Source organism: Sphaerodactylus townsendi, linkage group LG13 (assembly GCF_021028975.2).
Source record: "Sphaerodactylus townsendi isolate TG3544 linkage group LG13, MPM_Stown_v2.3, whole genome shotgun sequence".
In the NCBI taxonomy this organism is placed as follows: Eukaryota; Metazoa; Chordata; class Lepidosauria; order Squamata; family Sphaerodactylidae; genus Sphaerodactylus; species Sphaerodactylus townsendi.
In genome coordinates, this window is record NC_059437.1 from 38,481,912 (window position 1) to 38,501,130 (window position 19,219).

The 19,219-nt window shown below is 41.8% G+C and overlaps 1 protein-coding gene across 1 annotated transcript in view; it reads right to left on the minus strand.

Moving 5' to 3' along the window:
* The window catches only part of ASCC2 (activating signal cointegrator 1 complex subunit 2), a 36,956-nt gene extending 24,820 nt beyond the window's left edge, over window positions 1–12,136 (minus strand). Inside the window, 5 exon segments of the mRNA XM_048513984.1 lie at window positions 1,354–1,483; window positions 3,157–3,327; window positions 4,349–4,507; window positions 6,025–6,124; window positions 12,016–12,136. Coding sequence (XP_048369941.1) covers window positions 1,354–1,483; window positions 3,157–3,327; window positions 4,349–4,507; window positions 6,025–6,105 — 541 coding nt within the window. The 5' untranslated portion in view covers window positions 6,106–6,124; window positions 12,016–12,136.
* Window positions 12,137–19,219: the final 7,083 nt, after the last annotated feature.

Genomic DNA, 19,219 nt, shown 5'->3' on the forward strand with positions numbered 1-19,219 from the left:
TAAAAAAAGAATAGATGGCAACAGAATTCCAGCAACATGAGACACGTCTTCATCTGACATTCCATTCAGCATTCACTGAATCTTTGCATGGCAACACTGAAACATTTATACGTCTTAATTATCCTCATGTTATTCAAAAAAATACCTGTTCCTTACAATGAGTCTCATGCTTTCTTACACCTCAGAAAATGGACTGGGGATGCTGCACAGTGGGAAGGAACTTCTCATGAGCAATTTTTCTTCCAGGGACAAGTAATTCTTACAGCCCTGCCATTTATCCCTCCGCTAGTTCCACCACCGAGGCTTTAGAGCAGAAAACTAGAAGGGGGTAGCTTCCACTAGGTCAGGGGTCTGCAACCTGTGGCTCTCCAGATGTTCGTGGACTACAATTCCCATCAGCCCCTGCCACTATGATCAATTGGCCATAGTGGCAGGGGCTGATGGGAATTGTAGTCCATGAACATCTGGCGAGCCGCAGGTTGCAGACTCCTGCACTAGGTGCTGCTTCTTCCCTAATCCAATTCCTCTCCCCAAACCCCTCATGTACACACACTTTGAAATGGAAAAAGAACGCCGCTGGGAGAGCTGATTGCATGTCTCCAAGGGTCTCCTCCTTCTCCACACTTTACCAGTTCTCATTTGCCTGCCTGGAGGGAAGAATGCCCATCCAGATTCTACAGATTAGAATGCATTGCTCAAGCCTGCATCTGTATGCAGTTTTATGTTTGAGCGGTCTTAGGCCTGTTGCTACATGGCTTGCAGGAACAGGTGCCAGCAAATAAGCACATTTATGACAGGTAAAAAATGTTGGTGCCAATGTCTTTTAAGATTAAGGGTAAAGCTAGTCCAGCATATTGTTCCTACCAGTCAGATGCCAATGGAAACTCACAAACAGAAGACAAGGTTGAAAAAAAATCCCACATGGTTTATCGCTAGAATCTAATACCACTACACTAAGGCCCTTTCCACATATGCCGAATAATGCACTTTCAATCCACTTTGCAGCTGGATTTTACTGTGCAGAATAGCAAAATCCACTTTCAAACAATTGTGAAAGTGGATTGAATGTGCATTATTCTGCATGTGCGGAGGGGGCTACATCTGGACACTGAAATCCCATTTAGATAATTTTATACATACCACCATGAATCATTTTGCATAAAGCCACCTAAACTGATATTCATCGCATCCTGAGGCAATGAATTTCTTAAATAGATAATGTTCTTGACATCATCAATGTTCTTTAGTTAATCACAGAAGAATACCCTCACTTTAGAGTCTGTTCTAAACCCTGATTTCAGAGCCCATCCCCTACCCACAAATCCTTCACACCATCTTATATTTACAACTAACCAATCATTTTGTGGAGTAGAGCACTGTTGCCTTTTCCAAAGAGCACACACAGATCCAGAATTTTGGGAATATCAAACAAGAAGTTATTGTAAAGAATTTCTCCAAAAACAGATGGTGTGATGAAATGATCCTGAAAGGAAGAAATAAAACATGGTTAGCCATAAGTCGTAAAATCGCCATCATGAACATAGAGGGGTACAATGCACACCTCTGCTGTAATATAAGGAGGGCAGTATTAGCAAAGACCAGTCACTATGTACAGAAGGAAGAGCCTTTTAGCTGATCAGAGCTGCAGAGTTTCAGAAACACTTCCTCAGTTTGTAGCTTTTTCAGGGCATCCCCTACATTCCTGCACATGATATGTGTTTTGGGCTGAAGAAACAAAGTAGTGATTTTATATTTTTACTGCTTTATTTTCAGAGTTTATGTTCTTTCCATGCATCATCCAAGAGCCCCCAGTGCAAACTGTAGCATAACAAAAACATAAGACACATTAAAAAACTATTGGTCATCAGTGGTAGAATGTATGAAAAATGGATTATGTTTGGAATGTCCTTATTCAGCAGGAATATTCTTGCTAAATTGCTTGCCTGTGCTTCCAAAAATGTTTCAAAATACAATTTTCCACTGAATAATAGCAGCTGAACAGTTTTTGCAAGGCACTGGAAAAAGGATACTGCTCTCAAAATAGAAGAAGGGGTTGTAAAGTGTCAAAAAACTTTTTTGGCAATTCAACTGACTGCGTTACAGAAAGGAAAACATCTGTCCTAACTAGACCCAATTTGGTAATTTTTTTTCAAGGAAAATGTCTGACAAGTTTAAGAATGCTTTTCTTTTTGACTGTCTATCCTTCTCCTCTCCTGTTCAAATAAATTACGATAAATATAAGCATTTAATTAAGAAAAAAAGCTAGTTCATGTATAAGCTTTTGAGAGTCTGATGAAGGGAACTTTAATCAGGAAGTGACAGAGAGAAGGGATCACTGAGATCATAAGAGCTGCAGTAGGATTATTTGTACCCAGGTAAGGAAGGGGCTTTTAAAGGTAAGTAGCAGAATCATGAATTGAAGGTGAAAACAGCAAAGAAGGAGGAGTACTTTGCTGGGATTCCTTTACAGCAACATTTTTGTGCTTGCTCCATGTCAAGGGTCAATTTGTTACTGCAAGTTCTCTTTTATTGTTCTAAACATACTGTTGCTAGGAAGAATTTTTTTTTTTTGCAAAATGGTTGTTAAAATATTCAGTCACTTCTGATACATAAATTGAGATTGTTTCTGAGGCTCATTCCGCACATGCAGAATAATGCACTTTCAAACTGCTTTCAGTGCTCTTTGAAGCTGTGCGGAATAGCAAAATCCACTTGCAAACAGTTGTGAAAGTGGTTTGAAAACACATTATTTTGTGTGTGCGGAAGGGACCAGTGACTTTTATAAAGCTTGCATAGTTGATGTGGCTACATTTTTCTTGCCATTTTAAATTCTTTTCTCCTTATGGCTGGTGGAACGTTAAACCTGAATAAAGTACTACAGGTAACTAATGAAAAGATTTCAGAATAGGAGTCTCATGAACAAAGTAGATCCATATCATACGAGAGCTGTCTCTGGGAGACAGCTTTATGTTTAGGGGAAAAAATGATGTCGGTCACTAAAGCCACAGGATAGAGTGAGATACAATTTAGACGAAGGAAAAGAAGGAAAATGAAGGAAAAGACAGCAATAAAGAGAAACATAAACCAGCTATTTCCCCCTGAAAAAGAGTGTATGCATAACTCAAACGCATGCAGAGCAGAGAAGTGGGTGTTTACTTTGGATTCTTTGTGGGTTGACATTCGTAGGAAAGTTAGGAAAACATTCCGGTGGAGGCGCTTCGTTATGTCATTCACTTCTGGAGGCAAATCTACTACCATATCGAACTTGCGAGGGGCGTGACGCAAGTACGAATCCAAACATTTCTGGAGCATCTCATCAAATACTACCTGCAGCAAAGAAAAAAGCCTCATGAGAAATTGGTCAGAGATACCAAATTGTATGTCAAGTGACAGTACCAGGTTGCGTGTTGAATCATTGGTGTTTGGATTAAGGCTGCTCAAATAAAACAAGTATTCCTCAGAGCTCAGGAAAACCATTTTCAAGAGCTTGTTACCAAATATTTGTGGCAGATATAACACTAAGGTCATGTCCTGGCACTCATCCATTTTAAAGTAGTATGTTACTTCTTTCTTAGCATTTTTCCCAGAGTAGAAAATATCTTATAATTAGAACCATCAAACAGTTTGAACAATGCATTGTTGGAGGCTTTCACGGCTGGATTCAACTGGTTGTTGTGGGTTATCTGGGCTGTGTAGCCGTGGTCTGGTAGATCTTGTTCCTAACATTTCACCTGCAACTGTGGCTGGCATCTTCAGAAGTGTATCACAGAGGGAAGTATAACAGACTTCTCTCTGTGATTCACCTCTGAAGATGCCAGCCACAGATGCAAGCAAAACGTCAGGAACAAGATCTACCAGACCACAGCCACACAGCCCGGAAAACCCACAATAACCAGCTTGAACAATCTTTCAACGGAAGTGAAAGAGAATTAATTTGACTGTTAATTAGAAAATTCCATTAGGAATATTTTCTTTTTTCTTTTCTACTTCACTCCAGAAGAATTTTTTTAAAAAAAAAATAAGCATACATTTAATTTTCAGCCTCATTGACTGTAATTTAAAAGGGAGTGGTGAACTAAATTAGCTTCCTGAGACTGTTCTTACTGGGAAACTCTGCTACTGAATAGCAAGCTTGACCATATTTGCATAGCCCCACCCCTGATGACGGAAACTTTAGGAATTGCCCTGTGTATGTATGTATATATAAACATATAGAGAGAGATCCCTGCCCCAAGATCTCAAGATGGGTTGAACTACCAACTCAGAACATACTTACAGTTATACTGCAAAAGTCAGAAGCACATTTGTTTGTTTTAGAATTCCTTTGGTATTCACAAAATTACGTTACCTGGCACCAGAATTTATCATGCGGCAGAGCCAAAAGCCAATCCAGATCATCTGCAATGAACTTGGCCCGTTCTAAGAATTCCTCCAGCAATGCAGGATCTCTGGCTTTAGGTGGTGGCTTATAGAGCACAAAAGAGCGCTCTGTTTTCTTTTCTGGATGCTGCGGAAAAACAAAATGCTGCAAGTGTCAACAAGCTGACCAAGACTAAACAGTAGCTCTTGGTGTTGCTGTTTTGAGCTGCTCACAGAAGTCCTCACAACCACAGACATGTCTCAAGGTGGTAGGAAACCTGGCTTGTGGTTACCAAGAATCCACCCCTCATATTTGCTCCCTTCAGTGTACTCTGGCAGCTCTCCATTCTTTCTAATCGCAAAGGCTCTGCACAGAAGCAATTTAAGGGGCATCCTGATTTTTCTAATAATACTTTTGGAATCCAACATGATGCACTATGTTCTTCTGCCCCGTTCCCACAAAGATAGGTAGCTGACAGGTTCAGCCTCTTCACTACCCTCCCATGTTTCCAAAACAGAGACACGGTGTACGCTTACATTGCACAATCTTATATTAACAGACTGTGGTCACAGTGTAAACCTAGAAAATCTATATTCCGAATGATCATTTTCCAGGGAGGTATAAGCAATAGCCCCTCTAACCATGGCATGGAACTGCGCAGAAGTTCCCTACCACTGAGCAGAACTAAGTCACCTGCAAGAGCTCCCCTTGCCAGCTGGATGCCCAATCTGCATAGCACCATTATGGTGTCTGTATGGCCACACAGCTTACAGGGAATATTGGGTGGAAGTAATGCTGTGAAATAGACACCTGTTATTTACATGGTTATCCCATCTCTCACCCGTTTCATGCTCACTTCATCCTTATTTTATCCTTAGATTAGGCTTCAAGTGTACAATCAGTCAACAGGCACCCATTTCAGTTTCTTGATCAAGGACTGAATGCAGATCTCCCCCAGTGTTTCCAGTTCAATACTCTTAAGGATTATACAACACACAGGCTCTCTTCTGTCTGTAATAGTACACTTTTTTTCTGACCATACAGGATTTCTCATCCAATTTCTTTTGAAATTTGCTTGAACTGTTTTGTTCCCATGTAAATCAATGGGATTTCAATGCACTGTTAACATACTGAAGCGACCCTGCTTCCCGCATTCTGGGTGAAAAATATAGAAAAGCTACCAACAGTGGTATTGAATGTGGAGTTCAGCTTCCTGGGAATTACAACTTTCATTTTTGAAATGCATGCTTCTAGTCCTTGTGCTTAAAAGGATGTTGGCAACACCTGGGAGAACATCAGAAGACAGAGAAGTTGCTGAACAAGATTTCCAGTAGTCAAAGGGTGGGGCCTGAATGCCCTGTACAGCCTCTCCCCATGACAAGCAAAAGCAATATAAATCAAGTAGAATGAATTATGACTGCCAGAGCAGTATAATGACTGGAGTGTCAGATTAGAACTGTGTCGGTCTGAATTCAAAACCACCACCACCCACATCCACTAAGTACATTGGCTGATCTCAGGCCTGTTCACTGCCTACCAACTTAAGCTACCTTATGTTATATACAAGATCCCGCACTTCAGACTCTTGGCCAGTTTTATTCATACCACTAATTGAAACAAGATGAAAATGCATCAAACTTTACTGAGAGGAGAACTAAACTTACCAGTGCAGGCAATGTTTTCAACCTCCCAGTCAGCGAATCCTTCTCAGTAAACTGGAGCTCATCCAGCGGTAAAGCTGGCATGTTGCCGTGTTATCTTTGCCTTCAAAAACACACACACATACAGGTCACATCAGAAACCGTTCAAGAACCAACAACAAATAAGGCAGGTTGCTCCTGGTTCAACAGCTGCACCAAGAGGCATGGGCTGTGTTACACACAAACCAAGCCTAATTCTAGTGGGAAAACAGAATAATTGTTGCATGGGGTCCACAAATCTCCATGCTTTAGCATGACCTTCCACCTGTTTATGAAAAAGAATCAGAACTATGGGGGATGCCAGCCACAGATGCAGGTGAAACATCAGGAGAAAATGCTACTGGAACACAGCCATACAACCCGGAAAACCCACAACACCCTAGTGATTCCAGCCATGAAAGCATTCGACAAATCAGAACTATCTTAAGTGGCTATGAGCAGCAAAAAACAAAAGGACCAACCCAAAGAATTCCTGTTTGACCAATATCAAATCACTTGTGTTGCACGAAGTATTTCCATTTGGAAAAGGAAGTCGGAAGATGCTCTGCTGCAACAAGCTGTTTGGTCGAACACAATGCCCCCAGTAGCAATCAAAAACCTTTCAGAAGGTTATCTATCTGAGCTGGAGAAGGAGAGCTACCACCTATTATTTGTCCTAGCACCTGCTTCCCAAGAGTTACAATATGGAGGTTCCATTTCACTATTCAGTAGCCTTACGATGGATGTGAGGGCGATCTGGCTGCGACATCTGTCACCCCATTGATCGCCAGGGTTGATTCAGTAGCCTTACGCTGTGTATAGGCAGTTCCGTTTTAAGAACAGAAGACAAGAGTATGCTCAGCTCTTTGGGTGCAAGAGATAAAGATGGGATTTAAAAAGCCAGCCATGAGCAATACAGTATCGTTCAAATCTGATGCTCCTTCTAGCCAACACCACCAGACCTAGCAGGAATATTCTGTGTACATGATTAGGCAGTTATCAGAGGTAGCTGGTTAATGTTCCAAGAATTATCTAGTGATCCCCTGCCCCGACTGAGATACTAAAAAAGGACACACCTTGAAACCCCCCTTGTTTTTATTACCATAAAAATTCCTTTCCACCTCAACCAGCATATTTTAGGAAATGGCAGCAAGAGACAGTTAGTTTGGCAGTCCCAAAAGTATCAGCTGGAAGATAGATGGAAGGATGCAGTAAAAAAACCCACAAGCAATGCAGGGGAGAAAGAATCACTCCATTTCTTAAATTACAAGGTGGAGACACAACCACTTTTAAGTGGTGACAGACTTGGTCAGTTAAAGGGATCCCCACAGAATCCCCATTGAGTCTTGATGCTCTTCATGCGACATTGGGCAATTCACTCTCAGCCTAAAAGGACAGCCAGCATGGTGTAGTGGTTAAGAGCAGCTGGATTCTAATCTGGGGAACCGGATTTGATTCCCCACTCCTCCGCCTAAGTGAACCAGATGTGTTACCGCACTCCTACATTCCTGCTGGGTGACCTTGGGCTAGTCACAGTTCTTCGGAACTCTCTCAGCCCTACCTACCTCACAAGGTGTCTGTTGTGGGGAGAGGAAGGGAAAGGAGCTTGTAAGTCTCCTTGAGTCTCCTTACAGGAGAGAAAGGTGGGATATAACTTTAAACTCTTCTTCTGCTAAAACCTATTGTACTTCACAGAATTATTGTGATGATAAAAGTCAGGAGAACCATTTGCCACTCTGAGCTCCTTGGATCTGGGCAGGGTTTTTTTAAAAAGAAATTAATAACCAAATGTCTGCAAACCATTTTTGTAGATTGAAGAAAATAATACAGGGAATCAGACTGTAGTACACAAGGACCCCAAGGCTTCATCTCATGCTTGTTACCCTCCCATTCTGACAAGCAGAGAGAAAACTGGGAGTGGCACAGCTGGCAGAATTCCTAGTGCTGGCCATGGAGATATTGAGCAAGTGATATTAAGTGATATGGATCTATTAAGTGATATGTATATATGGATATATATGGATATATATGAGGTGATATGGAGATATTAAGCAAGATATTAAGCACCTTTTCTGGTGATACCATCTAGCTGTATGCAACAGCATAAGGCAAGATGGGACAGCCTGGATGTTAGAAACAGAATTGTGTCTGGGGTGCTGCGTGGTTTCCGGGCTGTATGGCTGTGTTCTAGCAGCATTCTCTCCTGACGTTTCGCCTGCCTCTGTGGCTGGCATCTTCAGAGGATCTGATAGCAGGAAAGCAAGTGGAATATATATATATCTGTGGAATGTCCAGGGTGGGAGAAAGAACCATTTGCCTGTTAACAAGTGTAAAGGGTGCAATTAGCAAGCTAGATTTACATGTGTTGAGTGGGATCCACCCATTAGCATGTGAGTAACAATGAAGATAGCAATAGAATTGTGTCTGTTCATTTCTAGCAAGCAACACTTGGACACAGAATGCACACAGAAGAGGCCCTTCCAAGGGCAACTACTACAAGCAGCTAAATTGCAGCATCATCAAGGACTGAACATTGGGAGATATCAGAAGAAAACAGTCTTGTTAGACCATTTAGCAGCACATTCAGTTTTCAACAATGGTTGACTAAAAATCTCTAGGAGCTAAAAACCTAGGCATGAAATCTGAAGCCTCCTCCCATTGCTTGCCCTCAACACCCAGTATTCAGAGTAGACTGTTTCTATGAATGAAGCGTCCATTTATCTATCTTAATTGCCATTAAAAATTATTCCACAAATTAATTATGAATTGTGATAGATCAATCACAGGATACCCCATAGTGCTGTTACAATCACCTACTTCTTTCCATTATTACACCTAAGTCAAACTTGCTTATTATAAGTAGATATTTACTCTTATTTACACCCCACCTTTCTTGCTGAGACTCAATGTGGAGATTGGAGCTTTCTTACTTAGCAACAGGAACATCCAATATAGACTTCAAATCATAAATGGTGAAGTCTAGAATATTCACTTCTCTCTCATTTTTTAAAATCTCTTTAAATTTTTAAACTTCAAGTTAACACAGAGCAAAGAAATAATCATTAAAATACTTGAATGTATAATTTACTGAATGGATAATTTTATTTTTATTTATTTATTATTGTATTTATAAACCGCCCTCCCCCGGAGGGCTCAGGGCGGTGTACAGACAAATAGGTAGAGCACATTAAAATCAATAAAACCGAATTTAGATAGACATTAGATAATGGCTCTACGTCATTAAAACCAACCCCATTAAAAAAGCTTAGCTGTTCTAACAACAAAACTAATCAGGTGGCTGCCCATCTACTAAATCCCCTCAGAGGAAAAGGAAGGGGGGGGAAGGGACGGCATGGTCCATAGATGACATAAGAGGAGGGGGAAAGGGGGGAGGGGGGGAGCCATCAGCTGACCAGCTCTCCCCGGAAGCTCCCGTGGAACAGCGCTCTGTCTCTGCAGGCCCTACGAGAAACTCATTAAAGATCCCACAGGGCCCAAGCGTAGCTGGAGGTAGAGCTGTTCCGCCGGGCAGGGACCAGAGTTGTAAAGACTCTGGCCCGGGTGGAGGCCAGCCGCATCATTGAGGGGCCAGGGATCACCAGTATTAAGTGCTGGCCTCTGCCGAACGCGATGAGGCCGCATTTGGGACGATATGGGGCAAGCAAGGCGGTCCCGCAGGTAATGGAGGTCCCCAGACTCAAGGCCTTTAAAGGTCAATACCAGCACCTTGAAAAATGATTCGGAATTACCCAACCCATTGCAACCAGTGCGAAGGCGCCGCAACACAGGTGAAATATATGGTCTCATGGCGGCACCCTGTGAGAAGACGGGTCCGCCAAAGCATTCTTGGACCAGTTTTTTAGTTTTTTCCGAATCAGACGCTAAGGCGCGAAGGCCTTCCGCGTAGAAGCTTTAGGTTGGGCAATGAGGCTCTAACACTGGGAGGTGACCGTTGCATGGATCACAGTGGCCAGATCCGTAATAATACACTTATCTATACCACACCCAATTAACAATTTAAGCTTCGACTTGTTGCACTGTCAGAAATAAATCTATAACATTGCAGACAGCATAAAAGTAACCCATCTTCAGCATTTATAGCAACTGTCCAAGTATTCTCTGGGGAACCTGGCCTTCCTTGGAAACTAGTCAGGTACTCCTCAATAAAAAGTTCAGTAATGACAAACTCCCACTGTATATGCTTTCTCCCCTATTGCCTTTCCCTGCCACATGCAGCTACAATTTGGAGCATTTCAGACATAAAACCATGGTTTAATTTAACTACAATTAGTGAGATTATTAACTATACTGTGTCACCAAATGAAAAAACCAAAATTGTAACTTCATTCACCACATGCTGGATTCAAATAGAGCATTCTAACAACAAAGATGGTCCAGCATGGAAGTTACAATTTTGTTTTGTTTTTTCCTTTTGGTGAGACAGAGTATAGTTACAGTACATCAAGCCCAGAATGTGAAACCTTGATTTTAAGGTGGTTTAATAACCACAATTAATCTAACCCTGGCTAGTATGTGGATGAGACACCTACAAAGAATACCAAGGAAATGACACGGAGTCAAGCAATGGCAAATCACCTCTGAATGTCTCTTGCCTTGAAAACCCTACAGGGTTGCCTTAAGTCAGCTATGACTTGATGGGAAAAATGGTTTTGCATAATGTGCAAATATAGATAGCCTCAAATTCTCCCTCACTGCAATGAAAGCCAAGAGATCAAGAGGCGAAAGGGTCAAGGCACTGAAATTGGCATTTGCCAAGGCAAACCAAAACAGAATGGTAATTTTGTGAACCAAATCCAGATTCTATATCGAACCTTCATTAAAATAAACCATCATTTGGCATTAAGTCTGAACGAAGTCACAGTTTGTACCAAGTAACCATGCAGAACCATGTGAACTAGGTGTGCTCCTTAGAATGTACCTCAAAATCTTAGTCAGTCCAGAAGAATTCTGTGGTAGAAACAAAGGGTTTGCTCAGCAGACAATGAAGAAATAGTTCTTAAGACTAGGAAATTTGAAAACAGTCCTATGACAAGGCACATGAAAAATAATCACATGCCTGTTCAACACTATCCTCATTTCAAATGTGGATCATGAGGCACTGGAAACCTAATGATTCCCGCAGAACAACACTGCCAAAAGGGATGCTGCAGTTTCCAATTATGTTACTCAGGCAAGTCAAAATGAAATTAGTCAACAAAGGTGTTACCAGCAGGCCTGTGCAAAATATCTAAAGCAGAACAGGTGTGTTTTTTCCCTTTCACTGGGGTGGGGAAACTTCTGGACAACGTGCTGTTTACAGAATATGCAAATTATGCTTGCCTTCCAAGAGAAAACATTTTAAAGAATAACAGGACAGACTTCATCAGCCCTTCAAAGACTTGGGGCTTTTCCCCATCTTAGCACAAAGACAAGTACAACAGCAATTCCCTCTGTGATGTGCCAACAACAGAAGCAGTGGCTCTGCAGAAATGTTTTAAAAACTCTTTTTTTAAATATTTGAGGTGTCTCTAGGCATGTGCACAACATCATCCCCGTGACCACTACTATTTGCTGAGGACACGTGATATAAACTGGAGGAGGATTAAAAGGGAAGGGAGAAAAATGCTGACAGCCCCCATAGTCATCGCCTACAAGTTGGGAAGAGTTTCGTTTTGGTCCTGCTTTTATCTCCTCCTAGAAAATGCTTATCTTTTTGTATTATTGTATTTTTATTATGTATTGATATGTAAGCCGCCCCTTGTCCCTCGGGAGACTGGCGGGGTAGCAATGTAATAAATATATATATGGGTGGAGGGATTATCACAATTCCTTCTCACCCTTCCTCTAAGAAAACCACGACAGCTCACCCCTCCTTAGCCCCCCCCCCTCAAAAAAACCCATGAGGGGTGCTGAGCTTGAAAGACGAGGCTACAATCGGTCTCAACTGACCTACGCCGCTCTTACTAATCCCCCTACCTGCACATCCCTTCAACAAGCACCCCGTCGGCCAAAGTCTCACTGCCCGAGCCAGCTGGTCTCTCCCTTCACCTTCCCCGGCTACTTTCGGTTCTTTCTGACAACTCTACCCATCCCCCACCGCTCTCTGTTAAGTAGTTCCGGTGCATCCAAAACCATATCCGGTTGTTCAGTGATGCGTTTGCTTGTGAATTTCTGTTTTGCACTTCTTCTGCACAGCATGTTTACAACGAGTCGCAATCGTTATTAATGGAAAACAAATTCATTTGTAACGATTGCAACTCGTTATAAATATGCTGTTCGGAATCCACTTTGGATCTGCTATGGCGGACGTTAGTCGGCCTCGTCTTCAGTGGGGTAGTCAGAGAAACTAGTCTTGTTTGACGGACACAAGCCCAATAAGTGTATCCCCAGAGCTGGAGCCGAGGGGCTTTAGTTGGTTTTAAATATTCATCTCTCTGCCAAAATAGGTTGTCGGGGAGACTTGGAAACGCGCTAAAATGTAACTCCTCGTAAATATATCGTGAAAAATCCATAAGCACCGCCCTTTGCATCTCCCCAATCTGGATGACCCCTAAACAAGTGTAACGTAATTACTTATTATTTAGTTGTTTATAGTCACAGTCCTTTAGTGGCAGGACAAGCAGGTGAACAGGACAGTAAAATAAACATCCGGGCCAGATAAAACGTTCGATTTAACAAGCTAGAGAAGGGTAAAATACAGTAGAATAAAAGCAAAAAGCTATAAGAAGCCAAACCGAGACATCATGTGAGCACAATATAAAAATTTGGTCACAGTTTCAGTGATTTCAGAAGTGCAATTTTGAAGACAAGATACTTTCAGAGAGTTCCTTCTTGTTTACTAACATAAAAATAAGCAGAGGAGGAGGGGGAGACGTTTCAGGGCATGCTGAAAAAAACCACCATATTTCCCCTCCATGCCACTGAAACATCTTTTATCACCCTGGCTCTCTTACTGAACTGAACATCCAGCCTGATTAAGCATTGTCATGGCTCTGTAACAATTTCATCCTTGTAACAAAGCATTATGCTGTTTCTATAAAAAGCCACCTATAATCTCTCTTCCCCACTCCAGTTTTTAAAAGTAAGTTCCCCACTCAAGTTTTTAAAAGTAAGTACAGACTGCCAATCATTTTACCTCATCCCAATCCACCCATTCTCATTCATTCCAGGTTTCTACCCTTGCTATTGTATTAAGCAGCCCTCCCCTTTATATCAGATCAAGGAAGGAGCGCCAGCCTTGCATTACAAAAATCTTAGGATCAAGGTTTCAGAGGGAAAAAGAATTTTTCCCTTCCAGAGACCCTGGAGAGGTGCTACCAGTTAGAACAGAGCTATATGAACCAATGGTCTGAGTTAGTATAAATCAGGCATATGATAAGAAAAATGCCATGATTCTACTGGACTTACTCCTGGATAAGCATGCACTCAGTCTATATTTATTTGTTTGTTTACTTATTTATTATTGAGTTTTATATACCGACCTACCCCCAAAGGGCTTTGGGCGGTGAACAACATAATTATACAACATACAATTAAAAATCCATTAAAATAAACACAGCGATCAGCATAATAAAACAGCGTCAGCAATAAAATCCTTATTAAAACCCTCCCAAAGGGGGGGGGGAGATCCCATAGATGGTAAAAGGACCCCAAACACAGGAGACTAAAGTGGGGGCACATCAGCGGCCGGACACTCCAAAAGCCTGGTGGAACAACTCCATCTTACAGGCCCTGCGGAACTCACCAAGATCCCGCAGGGCCCGGACAGCTGGAGGAAGAGTGTTCCACCAGGCAGGGACCAGGGCTGTAAAAGCCCTGGCCCGAGTGGAGGCCAGCCGCATCATTGAGGGGCGGGAACCTCCAGTAAATTGGCCTCTGCTAAACGCAAAGGCCTAGTAGGGATATATGGGGTAATGCGGTCCCAAAGGTACAAGGGTCCCAGGCCGCGTAAGGCCTTAAAGGTCAACACCCATACCTTAAAGATGATCCAGAACTCAACTGGGAGCCAATGCAGACAACGCAACACAGGTTGAATATGATCACGAAAGGCGCCCACCGTGAGCAGAGCCGCCGCATGTTGGACCAGCTGTAACTTCCAGATCAAACGCAAGGGTAGGCCCGTGTAGAGCGAGTAGAACATATATACAGGATTAGATTTAGATGAAGGTCAAGTAAAAATTGGTGGAAAAAACATTAACAATTCAAGATATGCAAATAACACCCCATTACTGGCAAAAAAATAATGAATACTTGAAACAGCAATTGATTAAGGTTAAAACTTCAAATGCCAAAGCAGGATTATAGCTGAACATCAAGAAGGAAAAAATAATGACTACAGAGAATGTGTACAACTTTAGGGTTGAGGGAGAAATTTAAAGGATTAAAGATTTTCTGTTTGTTGGCTCCATCATCACTCAAAAGGGAAACGGCAACCAAGAATCAGAAGGAGACAGACTGGGAAGGGCAGCCATGAAGGAGCTTAAAAAGATCCTTAAGTATTATAACATATGACTAAGATCAAGATAATTCATATCATAGTATTCCCCATTAGTTGAACGGTGAAGAAAGTTGATTCATTTAAAATGTGATGGAGGAGAGTTTTACAGTTATTATGGACCACTGAAAAGATAAGTGGGTCTGAAGAAACCCAAATGACCAAACTGAGGTTATCATGCTTTGGTCATATTAGGAAAAGACAAGTCCCACCAAGAAAATTTGAAGGCAGCAGGAAAATAGGAAGACCCAACCAACCTAAAATGGATTAACGCAGACAAGGAAGCCATCATCCCCAAGTCTGGGAACCCCATTGCCCCCAGTTTGCAATACCTGAGTAAGGCTCTTAATGATAGGACAGTTTTGGAATAATTCATTCAAAGGGTTGCTATAAGTCAAAAGCAACTTGACGTCACTTAATACCCACACAAGTATGCACAGGATTGTAGATAAAGACTGCAACTCTAAAATAAGCACCATTAAATAAAGTGGGACTTAATTCCAAGTATAGCTGCTGAGGGTTGCTCCCAAATAATCTTGCTGCACTTTAATTACAATATGTAATGAGAAGGAAATCTATGGAGATCAACAAGGCTTGCTGTCTAGTAAGCATGTTCAGGAATACAGCTTTAAATGTGTTAGTCTTTAAAGTGCCACAAGGGCTCTTAAAGGGCTCTTACACACTAGTATGCCTACCACTCTGGATGCATTCTGACATGGAATCATTTTTCTACCTTGCAGAGACACCAACAAGTTGCTTACAAGTAAACTCCAACATTTTAGGGGCTAATTAGACAGTGTATTTTTAACTAGGCTGGGTTCGGTTCCAAAAGACAGCAGCAAAATGGGGCTACCAACCTCCCTGTCCCCCATTCCAGCTCAGGAAAATGGGGTCGGGGGGAGGGGGGAATCCTCTTCTCCTCCCATTCACACTGTGCCCTGAAGATTGTTAAAATTCTTTTCCTTGAAGCTGCTCTGTGGTTGTGGGGAACACAAGTCAAGTCTGGGAACCTTAACCCAATTTGTTTAAAAACATATCACGTAGTTGGGCTCCCAGTAGCTTTGTAGAGGTGGTGAGGCGAGTATAGTGTTGGACTGTGACTGGGATACCCATAATCAAATTCCTCCTAAACTATGAAGCTCACTGCCAGATTCCTCTGTCTTCCTCTCTCCCTGCCTAACCTACCTCAAGAAGATGTCCTAAGGGTAAAACAGAAGGACTTCTGTATGCTGCTCTGTATGCTGCTCTGAGCTCCTTGAAAGAAGGATGAGATAAAAATCTTATCTGATTAATGAATATTTATTTAATCCTCATTCTTAGTCTATATAAAAAGACAAATAATTTGAGGGCTGATTCTGAATATATATATTTGAGTCTGATTCTCTCCATGGAGCTTATTTATACATTGCTTAGGTAAAATGGCAGGATGTAACTAATCTGAATAACTAAAAAAGCTGTGTTGAAAGAATTACGATAAAGCTTATTTTAAAGTCTTTTAAAATGGTGTAATGTCCCTTTAAAATTGTAACTGTAAATTGTTTTATATATTTAAATTAATAAAGTAATTGTAATTTTTTTAAAAAAAGTGCCCTGCTAGATCAGATGGAAGGTCTAACATTCTGTTTCCCCACACAAACCAGACAGATTATTTAAGAATCCTGCATACAAAGCATGAAGGCAACAGCCCTCCCCAGACTGTCCACAGCACTCCAGATTCCGGCATCTATGCTGCTACACTGTGTGGAGGTTCCATTTAACTATGATGGATAAGCCATTGATGGAAACTGTCCTCTGTCTTTTTACAGCCATCTATGAGAGGGGTGTTGTCATGTGTTCCATTCTTTCATGTTTTCACTCTTTTTGTTAGGAATGCTTAGGACTCTTCTATCAGGTAACAAAACTTTCTTTACACTGGGACACCCAGGCACAGAAAATCTGATTTTTGCTTGCTTTCCTCTTCCCCAGCAGGACTGCAACACTGTGTTCTTTCCCTTCTTTCTCATGTCCTTTCTTCCCAGTCTCAGGACATTCTGGCCTAATTTTTAAGACAGGAATCTTCATGCCTTTTCCTTAACAGAGGTCATTTAGTTGGCTCATCTGAGGATTCCCTCCAGCTGACAAGCTCCCTGGATGGCTTCGAGAGTTAAATGCACCTATTTGTTTCTTCCTTTCCAGCTCTGTTTCTTCGAGTGTCTGCCACTCGATCTTCTGAATCCTCTCACTGCTCTTCTCCTCTCTCAGCTTCACCTGTGGGGTTCCCTTGTAATTGCAATACATGTTTTGGTCTCCCTCTGACTTCTGTCCTGTTCCTCTGAAGGCTACCCCTCTTTCAGCCATCCTTGCATATTCCTGTTTGCCCCTTATTTGGGAGAGCTATATTGGAAGATTTTTAGCAAGAAACAAGGTAGGCTAGCAAGGGTAAATCAGAGAGCAGTGTTTTGTATAGTAAAGTGCACCACAATATGCAAGAATCTCTGGTGGTTTTACAGATGATCTCACTCCAACCTTCTGCCGTCACCCCAGTTCTAAGAAGCTTTCCCCTCTTTTCCAAAGGCTGTTGGTCCCAGAAAACTCATACATACTCCTTGGACAATCTCCATGCCTCTCCTTTTTTTAGTCTTGCTGTTCTTATGACCCCTTCTTCCCCTTATCATTAAGACACACCAACATTTTAATTTTCAAGTTTCCCAGAACTGTTCACCAGGCTGGATGTCAAAATTAAGAAAAAAATAGGTGAAGTGAAGTAGCAGGGTTAGGGTTAAGAAACAGTAATTCCAGATATGTAGGCAGAGCCTCCAAATCTGCAGTTTGTAGCTTTCTTAAAATGGAGACCAGGAAATGTTACAGATTTCATTAATTTACCTCAGAATGGGTGCGACGTATGATCTGCATCCCAGTCATCCCTGATTGTTCCCTAATTACAAAGGCTTTCTTTCTCAACTATTTTTAGCATATAAGCAGGGGAAATTAACAATTTAATTAGAGCATTTTCATATATGAAGGTAAAATCACCACAGGTTTGAACTGGCTTAATATTAAGTCCTCACCTCAGTGAACCCTGAAAAAAAGACAATTTCACAAAGCATCTCCAACAGAGAACTGTGTGTAAGCACTTTCAATGACGTTTCCCAGACTTCTTTAGATTAAACCATGACAGTCGCACTGCTTTAGAACTGAAGCATAGCTGCGCCCCAAAATATCTCTCATGCCATTTGAGTTGACTCCTAATCATCATTAAACATGCAAGTAAAAATGGAAAAGAGGTCATCTGGCTGAGGTTATGTTTTATGTTCTCGTTACAAACCATTTGAAGCAAGAGCTGCCTTGTGCCTCTTGTGTGAAAAACACCTGATGTTTAATGGGTGTGTTGTTAGTCTGGTCTTTCTTTTGCAGATAGTGTCAGGCATAGGTGTCACTCACACAAAAAGGCACCCATATGCACAAAATGTTATGAAAATTACAATGGCAAAGTTTCTTTAGTAAAGGCCAGTGTCGGTGTTACCGCCCAAGAAAATAGCCAAAATATTTTCTTGAGTCAAGTTGCATGACTACACTGGCTCCATGTCAAGACACAGAGACCTGTGTGATTCAGAAGCCTCCATAAGACTTGCAAAGGACATAAACATGTAATTGTGCCAATGTTATATGGTTTCCCTCTTGCCTCTTCCCTTGCAAGATGTAATGAAAGCGCCTTTAGAGTCGAATTTATGATTTGCCCGCTGTTTAGGATTTTAGGTGGACTAGATTCCCCAGTTAGCCTAAGGTTTTGTTATTGTTAAGTTAGGAGGTTCTTATGTACTTGTATTGTATTGTTTTCCCTAATGTTTAAGTTTAAGAAAAGTTATTATGATATTTGTGCTATTAGTCAAAGCAGTAGCCTGTAGAAGCTGATATTAAGGGACAAGGAAGTCAGCTCTGGAATGCAGCTTAGACCAACACCCAGCCAACTCCTTAGCGAGGACAAAGACCCCCTTTGGATTTGCAAATTAAACTCTGCTGGCAGCACCCAGAGGTCCCAGCTGTTGGAAGACGTGCGGGGACCACCATTGGACAATTTGAACTCTCATTTGTTACAGAGATGAGGCGCGGGAGCCGCAGGACATAACCGAAGGAAACAGCCATCTGATAAAGGAGATAGCTGGGTGCAGTAGTGAGCCCACCTAGATTTTCTGAATGGACTTTATCTGCTCTCCCTTCAGCACCATTGCGAGATCTCGCAGGAAGATGTTTGACAGCGGGATTTCGTAATCCCATTCAAAAGTTGTAATTGTATCTTCTTTTGTATTGTTGTTTTCTTATTGGTGTTTGGTAAGGGACTTGCCCCCTTACCTCCGCTTTCTACCTGCCCCCTTGCCCCCTTTGATGTTTGTGAATAAAAGTTCTTGTGCTTGTTTGCAAGGCGCGATTCTCCTGCCCGAGCTGTGACTAGTACCTCCAAATAAAATCCTTTGCTTTGAAGAACGCCGGCTTTCTGCGCCTCATTATGTTGCTGAGCTGAAATCACTTGTTGTTACCCGAGCCACAGCAGTAACATCGGGATCTAAACAAAATGTTTGTAACACATAATAGAAGACAGGAGTGACTCATCTGTTGTCACAGATAAAGGAGCGATTCTCAAAGGATCTAATAACTCAAGTTGTAACAACCAGGAATCTGCACAGGGCAATTCTCCACACATTGTGGTTT